General features: G+C 39.7%; 1 protein-coding gene across 1 annotated transcript in view; it reads left to right on the top strand.

The window, feature by feature from the left end:
* The window catches only part of LOC140538586 (beta-1,3-galactosyltransferase 1), a 36,693-nt gene extending 29,343 nt beyond the window's left edge, over positions 1-7,350 (top strand). Inside the window, exons 2-3 of the mRNA XM_072661216.1 lie at positions 1,242-1,562; positions 2,819-7,350. Coding sequence (XP_072517317.1) covers positions 1,531-1,562; positions 2,819-3,869 — 1,083 coding nt within the window. The 5' untranslated portion in view covers positions 1,242-1,530 and the 3' untranslated portion in view covers positions 3,870-7,350. The remainder of the gene's footprint in view (positions 1-1,241; positions 1,563-2,818) is intronic.
* The last annotated feature ends 4,648 nt before the right edge of the window (positions 7,351-11,998 follow it).

Below are 11,998 nucleotides of genomic sequence, written 5' to 3'. Positions count from 1 at the left end.
GCATGATCTTAAATCTTTTGTTTAGTGTTCTCGTGTGTATGCATGGCAAGTGTACTGCTTAGCATGACCAATGAACCAATGTTATTTCTGGTCAGAATTCTATGACTTTCTGGATTCCTCTGCAGTTTAAAATATAGTAATATCTAAAATAAATAATTCAGCTTATTAACTCTTGTTTTATCTTCTGGAAGTATAATTACTAACGGTTATTACATTAAGTGGCCAATAATCATGCCTTAACTGCCATGATTTGCATGACAGCTCATCCCAATGTTTCACAAGCCAGTTCCACCACTCGAGTCCATCAAACTGTCAAGTTCAATGAATTTCAAGCACCGTATGTGACCCAATATTAAAAATCTGCTCTCATCAAATGCTGACGCAGGTTCTAAGTAAGGACTAATACGGCCCATGTGTCATCTACTGCCACAGTTATCTATTGTGTAATCACATCATATGGACTTTGCATTGCAATAAACATCTGAGCAGCATGTTCAGAAGCTTAGCGGTTACTAGTGAGCTCACAAACGCTTTGAACATCAGCTAAGCTTGGAGGTACTGTGTAGTCGAGGTAAGACAGCATGACACATACAGACACACATGTAATGACAAAGCTTTGATGGATACCTTGATTTGGTGACCTCTGCTTCCTTCCTCACATCCTACTAGTGAACCTGTCTTATCACATAAAGCAAATTTGGGGATTGATTAACAGTTAAATTTGTTTGATCCGGGCCGTCATGCCTCAACAGCCCACACAGAAGATTTGCTAAGGGTGTGTACGAGGTATCACTATACAGCGCTGGCCATTCCACCCGGCCGAAGCCCAGTTGGGCTGAATGGCATATGTACACTAGTTAATCTTCTTCGCTGTTCTAGTCTTTGTTTGACTTGTTCAGTTTTCTGTATCAGGTTACGAAAACACGCAACCAAGGGTTTCCATTTACACGAAAGCAGTTTCATCTGGTAATTTGATCATTTGACGAAACTAATTTTGAACACACCACACCCCAATTTTCTTCTTTAAGATGATAAGAAATAAGAAAAAAATAGTGTCAGTTCTTTCCAACCCCCCCCCCGAGACAAAACTAGGCACAGGGCAAATAAAGTCTCATACGTTACAGCCTGAGTCTCTGGAGTCTGCGCTATGGTTACCGAAGCCACAGCACAATTAAACCTGCTTTGAATGTGTTGCACCTCCAATGCATGAAGGTCTTCATAAATTTCCTTTCCTCCGTCAGGTGTGCGACTTTAAAGCGGCAGGAGTCAGCCAATCAAATCTGTCATCTTTGTTTGCCAAATGGTGGCTGGCACCTCCTTCTCCCAAAATGCAGGAGGAATCTAAGAAGGAAGCAAAAAGCCTGCTGACAGAACGAGGTGCTGGCAGATGAGGTAACATTTCCATATTTCACCTCTGCACCTCTGGTTGATCCTCCATGAATGATTTACACCCAACGGCACTGTTAGTTTGAGCAACACAGGTGTGCAAGATGACACGGAACCCTCCTGCCCTGTAGCCACAACAGAAAGATGGAGGATACCGGCAAAAGTGGACAGAAAAGGTAACGCACATTTTTTACTTCACACACCTGCTTTCACCTGCAGCTAAGAGCTGTGTCATTATCCCTGCCCACACCTGGATTTTACAGAGCCAGGGAATTCTTTCCTTTCTTATAACGGTGAGCTGAGCTGAACATTGTAGTGGTGACAACTGAGCAATTCCACTGTGTGGATAGAGGTAATATATTTTATGGTTGAATCAGTAGTAAATGATAGTAAGTATTCATAACAAAAACCCATCCATGCATGATTCATGTCACTGTCATATCAAAACCTTGTATCTATATGTCATTTTCTGTGTAAAATGTGTATAGATAAGATGAGGAACGAGTTGTGTGAAATGTGAAAAGTGCAAATTACATTTACTGACTGTAGAGGAGCCCATGTGCTAGGGATATCCATTTTTTCCATATGGCTGCTTTAATTCTGATCTAATTTGGAACAGTCAGACAATGTGGCCGCCAGTTGAAATGCTGCAGTGTTGCTATCGCAGACAATTTCCACTGTAAAACAGTTCCACACTGCAGACTTTTATGCTGCTTTGATAATCTCTATGGCAGACAGCTTTCTGAGCAACTATGCAGCAGAAAGTGGCACTCTTCAGAGAAGATTTATAAACAATCTAATGAGCAGCTTGTTTCCAAAGCACTTTTGCCCCCTGGCAGCACACGCTCAAAAATATGTGGCTTAATAATAATAGCTGATATGCAGATGGTAAACTTCACCTGTATCGGCCATTGATTTTAATCTACTGGATCAAACTATAAATTGTGTAAAATGGGCTCAGAGTGGCTCAGCGGTCTAATGCGCTGTGACTACGGCCAGAGGGTTAGTCGCCGGTTCGTATCCCGAGCCATACCTCTTTGCCATCAGCAGGCTGAGTCTGAAAGAGCATAACTGAGCGTGCTCTGTTTGGGTGGGTAGATTCCACTCTTTCTCCTCATCACCCTTAAAGGCATCTGTTAGCTAGTGCTGCAGAGCCTGACAATTTCCTCCAAGTGTTTCGGCTGTCTGGCAGTATCGGAGGAGACATGTGTTAAGGTTTTACTGGGAGCATTGCTAGTACTTGAGAAAGTCATGAATGGGTGGGTTAATAGTTGTACCAAATTGGAAAAAATTTACATAAATAAATAAATAGTGTAAAATAACCTGCATGTTAAGTAACCTTGATGGTTAACTTGAGGTTGTAATGTTACTTCTTTGAAAATGTGCAAAACGTGGACTCATTCCAACTTGTATCCCATGTTTTATTTTTTAGTCTGGACCTTCAACAAGGAGGATTTAAGTGCCGACTTTACAATCTTCGTGTTGGCTTCCTGGTTTTGCTGGTTTTGAGCCTCCTGATCTGGTACTACTTGAACTCGGACATCTTTAATGTCTGGACGAAAATACACATACTATGCAACACAACCTTCTTCAAAAATTATTTTGAATTTTGTAAACCGATACCAGAAGTATGCAATTTGTTCAATTCCAAGTACCAGGTGGCTTATCCTTGCACATATCATTACGTAATAAACGAGAAGGAAAGGTGCATAAAAGACAAACCTTTCCTGGTGCTGATGGTGCCTGTGGAACCAAGCAACAGGAGAGCCAGAGACATCATCCGCCGCACCTGGGGGTCTGAGAAGAAAGTGATTGGTAAGAGGGTCAGTGTGTTCTTCATGCTTGGACAGACCGATGCTAAATTCAATAGGAAGTACCAGAAGATGTTGCAGAGGGAGAGCCAGATATACCACGACATTGTGCAGAGTGATTTCTTGGATAGCTACAACAACCTTACCATCAAAACCATGGTCATCATGGAATGGCTGGCATCTAACTGTGACACAGCATCCTATGCCATGAAGATAGACTCTGATATTTTCCTTAATGTGAAAAATTTAGTCAACATGCTTATCCCGGCCCCCAGGAACAACTACATGACAGGGCTCGTGGCCCACGGGGCCATGGTGATTCGAGACCCTAAATCCAAATGGTATTTCCCAGAAGATGTTTTCCCAGAAGGTAATTATCCACCCTATGCTCTGGGCTTAGGCTACGTCTACTCCATAGACCTTCCGAAAAAGCTTGTTGAAGGAGCCAAGCACCTGGTCACAAATGTCTACATTGAGGATGTAAATGTAGGTCTGATCATGAAGCATTTGGACTTACCCTTCACCAGTCAGTCAGACCAGAGCTTGTTCAATGTCTTCCCGGTTCCCTTCAATCGCTGTCGTTACTCAAAGCTCATTGCCACGACAACCAATAAATTGAGTGAGATTGAAATGGCCTGGTTACAACTTAATAAAGCAGGACCATTTTGTTAGCAGCGCCTGCAGTGGCCGAGTGGACTGTCTTCACGAAACTAAGGTCAAACGAAAGGAGAATGGATAAGGGAAAGCAGACCAGTGTTTCACAGTCATGCAAGGACTTGATTTACTCAGTATAAAGGGCATTCAACCAGTGAAGCTTCATGGTTTACACCTGATCCCTGTACACAAGCATGCATAACAATTATGGCATATAAGACAATTTCCCATGAAAAGTGAACACTGGTTTAAAAATACTGCTGATAACTTGTTCCATATATACTTTTAAAATATTCTGTTTTATTAAGGTAAAACAAAAGGTCAGGGTTTGGGTTTACAAGTATTTTAGATAACTAAACATTGTCTGCAATCTGAATTGTAGTCTTTTGAAAAGAAAAAAGCAACAATGCCAAAGACACCGTTTGCCTATAAAAGTATATATAGTATATATAAGTATAGGTTTGACAGGATTACTATGAATGGTTCAATGTGTGTAGGTGTATGTTGCTTAATGCTTGTTTCTACCTCTGCCCGTTGCACTTCATAGCATATGCAGTTTGGATTTGGGTATTTCGGCACCACTGTCTGCACCTGCAAAGAAAACAAGCAAGAAATCCAAACAAAAACCATTCAAAGTGGAGAATACAAATGCATGCAAAATAGAGGCTGAGATGGAAAAAAACAACAGATGGCTTTTAAGCAAGGCTAGTGCATGACAAGCTCCTGATCCATGATCTGTGGTGCATTTCATTAATAACTGGAGAGTGAGGAAATCGCCATTGTCGGGGTTTACTCTGTACTCCAGCCTACTGCATTCGCGAAAAACCAGTAACTGCATTTACAAGCACAACAGTAGCATGGTTTCATAGTCAAGATATCATTAATATTAGTTAAGCTTAGTTCAGCACGACTGCACATGCGGTCCAGACCGATTTTGACCACACTGTTTCAGATGGATTAGGACATGCAAATGCTTAGTTCGCTTCACTGACTCCCACATGGAGCTTGCGCTTCATACTGTGACTTTTTCAGTATCGGACAGGAAAAGACAGCTTTCGGTTTAAACAGTTTATTACCAAAGAAGCCGTTTAAAAGAGAAGTGTTTTTAAGTATATTTTCTAAAAGTACACTTAATATGGAAAGTACATACTTTTAGAATTAAAACTTTATACATACTAAATGTATTATTTTGGAAACATTTATTGCAACTTCAGTATATTTAAACAGCACTTAAGTCATCATATGAGGCCAAAAAGTTTTAAAAAAGCATGGTCCCCCATATGAGGACGCAGGGACTCAAGAGGTTAAGCAAACTTGAGTAATTTAATTATGTAAATTGTAAAAAATGTATATTGTATATTATACATGGTATATTATTATTTAAGATACACTGCAACTAAACTACACTTAAGTGTTCTTTAAACTGTACTATATATATATATATATATATATATATATATATATATATATATATATATATGCCTTTAGGCTACTTTAATTCTGCAATAGCAGTGCATGAGCAGTCACTTTGGCATTCGAAAACCTGCTCTCAACAGCAGAGAAAGTGTCAACACAGAGACCAGGCAAAGGCAATGCAACACAATATAGATTACAAGTAAACACATAGGAGAATGACTATATACAGATGGTGAGAGAATGGAGAAAGACACAGCTAGTATGAAAATACTAGGAACTTTTACTCATCAAGGTTTGCCCTGCCCAAACATAAGGCACACCCTAAAGATCACCATACGTCATTGAATCAACTCAGATACATGATACACAAGTACACTTTACTGCCGAAATATGGCAAGAAATAAATTTATTTGATGTGATATTTGAGAATTAAATATGCTTCAGTGCATGAGTGAAATCCACTGACTCAAGTGATCTTCCTAACTTTTATTAAAGTCTACTTTAAAAAGTAAACTTTTGAAATACTGTTTGAATAATACACTTGAAATGACATTGAATGACAATTAAATATACTTTTAGTTATATACTTCAATGTGTAATAAGATACGAATTGTACAGAAAGCATTACGTAAAAATGTACTTTTTTAAAAATACACTTCAGTTGACATTGACACATTTGTGAAAATATGTTCTAGTATGTTTAGAAGTACATGCATTCTCCATCAACATACTAATGTTTCATTTTTAAAATGTATTACTTTAATAAGTAATACTAAGTAACCAATCATTTATTAATTATTAATTTATTAATAATGACAAAATAAGTATATTTTATGCAGAATTTTAAAGATATTGGAATTGGAGTATTGTAAATAATGCACCTTTAGTATTCTTTACCTAATATGAATATGCTTTTAGTGCTTCCAAGTACACATGCTTTTTACAAGGGATATATTGATGGAAAAATAAGTTTCTGTTTAAACGGCAATACAAACACTCATAAAACTGAGCTGCAGTTTTATGTTGCTGTTTCATGTGATACAGTCAGACTAGACTATGCTAGCTTGCACACAAAAGGGTCTTTTACAGCTACTATAAACATCCTTATTCAGTTTGTTGTTGAGTTTGACCAAAAATGTGGTCAGGCATTGTGGTATTTTTTGCGTGTGGCTGTAGTGACGAGTATGAGTAGGTTAAGGTCCACAATGTCAGCGCTGATTAGAGGATTGCTGCAATCATAGATCTACACAAATTCATTTGAAACACAATTTCCTTACACATCACCATGTGTGACCACAGACAACCAAATTTAAATAACATGTCATGTTTTTTTTAAATTTCCATAAACACACACCAACTGAATTCTGAGCTGGTAAAAGCATTGTCCTGTTCACAGAATAATCATAGACCATTATATTGCTGAGCAACCTATACCTACTGTTAATGAACTACATGGGGAAAATATCTGTCCTGTTACTCGTAACTATCACTTGCTTACATCAGCAAATGCAGTTGGCTCCATTTTGTTCTGCTATCTGTTGCTTAGCATGGACTCATTTTGCATGCAATGTATTTTGGTCCACATTCAGCTCATGCAGTGAGCTTCGCTAGAAATTACAATTACAATTAGAGATTGTAGTGCCTTCAAAATCCCACTCGAATTCCATCTTACAATTCGGACACTCAAAGAAAAACTGCTGACATACTCAGTAGTGTCCTAAAACATATACAGGGATCTGCTGGATTTTTATTTTTTTTACAATGACTTCCATTGAAAGCTAAGAAGGCCTTTTCCTTCTCATGCAAAGTTGCCTTTTTCGAGAAGAATTTGGTTTTTGCATGATTTTACACAATATCCAGTAAAGGGACCATAAGCAGGTAAATTAGGACAAAGGTGCCTCTCGGCCTATGTGATCCACAAGCATCTATCTGATGGAAAAGTAATTAGTTTCTAGGATGATTACTGTGAAATACTGAAAGCAATGGTTTGTAATGGCTGGCTTGATCAATTTACACAATGTTCTTCTCAAAAATGTGAAACAAATAATAAAAAGTTGTCAGAGTGCAGCTTCTGGGGAGTGGATCTGTGGAGTTGTTCATTGTCCTCCCACCTCCCAGAAACACATGGTAGGTGAACTGGCTATGCAAAGTTGTCCCATACAGTTGGTGTGAGTGTGTGGCTGAATGGTTGTGTGTGTGTATGGTACCCTGAGAGAGTGTTGGTAGTGGTATGCCTTGCGCCCAATGATCCGAGGTAGGCTTCAGTGGCCTACTGTGACCCTGATCAGGAGGAAGTGAAAAATGTGGTATATGCATAACATGAACTACAGCAGCTACTGCTTAAGACTGCTTGTCTGTACGGATGTACCCTGGAAGCTGGGGCTGGGTTCACAAAAGCATCTTAAGAAAGATTTTTTTGCTTCAGAAAGCAGTTAATATAAATTAATATTCTTCAGAAATCGTCTAAATATTCTGATTTTTCATCCTAACTTTTCACTTAAGAAAGCCTCTAGAAACATCTGGTATTCTCCAAAAAATAAATACTTTTTTAAATACCTTAAATACTGTCTTAACTTTATGCTTGTCTTAGAGTGTATGAGGTCAGAAGGTCTGCCTCTGAAATGGTCAGTTTAAATGGTTGAATTACAGAAATAATGTCTTTAATTAATTTAACTGGATTAAAGTGGAGACTGTTTCTACAGTATGGTTATTCAATTCTAGCTTTTGTTTACTGAAAATGTCTGAAGGCTTAGTTTGATTCAGTTCTTCCTACATTTTGTTTTCCAACACATGGATTTAACTAAATATTGCAAAATAAAAATGCTATTATTTATGATAATCTGTGACATACAGCATAAAAGACTATGGGTCCTATCTTACACCTGTTGCGATGCTCATTGCTATCTTAAATCCCACCAACAGTCTATTTTTACGCCTTACGCCTGCGTTGTTTAAATAGCAATGATGCTTACGAATATATCTGTGCTGATGGAGAACTGAGAATCCGGAGAATTCAACCCTTCCTCTCTAGAGAGTCGCCCAGGTGCTCGTTCAGTCTCTCGTCACTTCAAGACTTCAGACTACTGCAACTCTCTTCTGGCTGGTCTCCCTCTGCGCAGCATCAGGCCCCTGCAACTTATCCAAAATGGGGGACAGGACGTCTTCAGAATCTCTAAATTCAGCCATGTCACTCCACTGCTGCGTTCTCTCCACTGGCTTCCTGTAGCTGCTCCCCGCATCAGATTCAAAACCCTGACTCTGGCCTACAAAGCCAAGAACGGACCAGCCCCTCCGTACTTGATGGCAATGGTCAAAAGCCATTCTGCACCTAGAGCCCTTCCAGCTTCAAGTACGGCTTGGCTCGACCCGCCATCCCTTAAAATCCACAGAAGACGAGCGTCCAGGCTTTTTTCTGTCCTGCACCAAAGTGGTGGAAGAACTTCCCCTGGGTTTCCGAACGGCAGAGTCGCTCGCTGTCTTCAAACCCAGACTGAAGACCCACCTCTTCCGAGAGTACTTGGGCGAATAGTAGAGTGGTCCCCTAACTGACTTGTGTTTAGTAGAGTCTAAACTTAGCTTAACTTAACTGAGGTATCTTTGAATTCTAGTCTATTCAAACTAGCTGAGGTTTTTCTTGGGTAAATAGCAAAGCACTTTGTAAGTTGCTCCGGAGAAGAGCGTCTGCTAAATGCCATAAATGTAAATGTAAATGTGATGGACGTGGTGGTCTCAAAATGAGGTGTGTTCAGGTACATTTCTGGCGTATTGCTATCTTGGCAACAGAAAACACAGGAGCTCCACTGACTGAAAACAACCCAAGCAGACGTCAACAGTCAGACATTCATTGGTACCTTGCTATCTAAAACTGGCCTAAATAAGAAAACAATGACAAAACAACTTAAGAGGATATTGGAGAGCCTCTTTAGAGTTTGTCCTATGAGAGCTTTCGTGAATCTGCCCTCTGAACATACATTTACTCTAAACTGTAATTAGGTTATTCAGTGACATGGATGTAATTTCCCAAAACTTGAACCCTGTGTTTCACAGTATTTCACCATGCTACATAAAGGAGGCCTTTATGGCTGAATTTGGAGTAGACTGCATGACTGTTGTTGTTTCATTTCCTGCTGATATCTCACATCATTCCAAAGTACCCTATTGCACGACAAGTTGAGACAGTTGGCATAGAAAGATAAAGGAGTCTCTAACAAGGAAATGTCCTGAAAATTTACTTTTTTATGGGTCATAATCTATAGCCCTGACCATAAGTACCTGGACATACATACACTAAATGTTTTAAAATGTTTGTGGACACCCCTACTTTTATCAGCTACTTTAAATTGCACCATTGCTTAAACTGATATGCAAATGCACACACACACACACACACACAGACACAGACACTGCTTGTGTAGTCCCTGTAGAGAAATACTGCCAGTAGAATAGGACGGCCAGTAGAATAGGACTCTCTGGAGCAGATAAACGAAAGGTCAAGACACAGGTCAAAGCTAAAGGGGCATGCCTCAGTGTGCAGCACTTCTGCTGCCGTTGACACTTATCCCTAGCCTTTGTGCTAATCCTTTAACCCCTGCTGGGTGGTGTTGTATTGTATGTGTAACTAAAAAAGAATTAGGGGTAATCTTTTCCTGGTGGATCAACTAAGGAAGTTAAAATTTTCAAAAAAAGAGCCGCAAGACGATTTTAGAAGCTCAGAGTCCGCATAACAAAGCACCATTGTCATACCCAGGGCCTAGTCCTAGAGTTCACTTATCTCCAATAAGAAAGCTGTGTAGTCCAGGACTAGGCCTAATCCCTGTTAAACAACCCATAAAGCATGACTGTCAACGCTGTGCTTGGGGGATACTACACCAGCGAGTCAGCAAGGGTTCTAGTGCCCTTGAAGAAACCACACAAACTACAGTGACTGTGTAGAACACGCGTCATTCGACAGGATACAGTGACCTACACTTAAAGATAAGGGGGTGAAAAATGGCTCTTTGGAGAGGCCAAATAGAAGAACCACTTTAAAAACCTTTCAATTGGTTTAAACTGGATTTTAATCCATTTTTAAATGTTACTTGATAAATAAATAAAAAAACCCTTCATCAACGAGCATCTCTTCAGACGCCTGGGTCATTTCACCACCACTGGGAACAAGACAAGACTTGGTCTGTTTCTCTAGAACAGATCATATCACCCCCAAACCACCCAGAGTTACTTTGTTTGTGTCTTAAGTGAACTGAATTATATTAATCAGAAATTCTTATAAAGTGGAACTCTCCTCTCCTTATGGCCTCCTAAACAGTCCACAGCTTTGCTCTACATCTACAGTGTATTGCAATTTGAGATCAACTCAGGGATCATCTTGGAGACCTGAGGATCTGCTGGAAAATAACTGACTCCTTTCCTTCTATTTCTGTAAATGAGGCATGTGAGTGTGTGTGAAGAATATTTTTAAAGCCAAAAGATCTTAAATGATAATAAGATAACTAGAAAAAAAATATATTTTATTCTATCTATCATACAGGACTGCTATGAGAGTTGCAGGTCATGAATTCTGTCTGCCACCTAGTGGTCAAACATGAGAATGCAATTCAGCACTAAAACAGAGGTTATCAGGACTGGTTGCAGTCTGAAACAAGTACTTGAAAACGAGGTCATGAAGGTCAGTGGGCCCAATCGAATCAAGTGGACCCAATCGAATATCACGTTTTAATAACTGACACAGAAACGCAGAAAAGATGTGCGTACTAAAATCAGCTGCTGGTTAAAAACAAATAAAAAAACAACATACTAGAGGATTTTGTTCCTTGCTTGCTGTTTGGGGTGCGTGTCACGTCTCATTTATTAAAAACTGTAACTATTCTGTAGCCTTCACTGCCATTCACCCTCTGAAAACCAGGAGGCTTCCTCTGTGTTGAATAAACATACATTTTGGAGGAAACTCGTAGACTTCTCAGCGAACTTCCCATTTCTGAGAAGATTTATTAAGAGATTTTCGCATTTGGAGCGCGAGCCGTGTCATGGGTTAAATGTTTAAAGCTATATAGGTGTGATGACATTTCCAGAGGCATGATCCAGCCAACCACAAGGTTTGAAGAGCAGCCGGTTCATCTGTGGGTGGTGTTTCAGTTCAATTTTGGAGTTGTGTAAATGATGTTATACAGGGAATTATATTAACAATTATATTAAAATTTCCAAAACTGTCCCACTTTACAATTATTCACCCTATCAGCATTTATGAAGCCCAAAGGGAGTCTGATATCTACAAATTCCACTCATAAAAACAGGGTATCAAATGTTTTGGCTTCCCACGACTTACTTTCTGTGGACACCCTTACTCAGGGCACTGCATTGCAGATCCATCTTTCTGTGTTTCTTTTCAGTATCTAGTTTGTGCTACTGTACACATACATTAACTCACTCATTAGCTCCTGCTTCTGACACGAAAGACATCCAGTCTTTTACTCCCTGTACTCTTAGTCAGTGGATTTCTCTCTATTCGTGCTTCTCTCCACATAGATGGTGCTACTGAGCCACTTTAAAGCCTGTGTGTGTGTGTGTGTGTGTGTGTGTGTGTGTGTGGTTAGTCATATATATCAGGAGACCACGTGCACGTTCCCCATAAACAGCTCACCGTAGTCCTCTTAAGCAGCGTTATTGAGCTGCAATAGACTCTTCTGCCCCCTTCTGGTAAAAGCGTCCCACTGCAGCTGGAGCCTTTGCGTAGT

This window comes from Salminus brasiliensis, chromosome 17 (assembly GCF_030463535.1).
Source record: "Salminus brasiliensis chromosome 17, fSalBra1.hap2, whole genome shotgun sequence".
In the NCBI taxonomy this organism is placed as follows: domain Eukaryota; kingdom Metazoa; phylum Chordata; class Actinopteri; order Characiformes; family Bryconidae; genus Salminus; species Salminus brasiliensis.
Note: the sequence above shows the minus strand (reverse complement) of the source record. Positions and strands in the feature narration are given on the sequence as shown.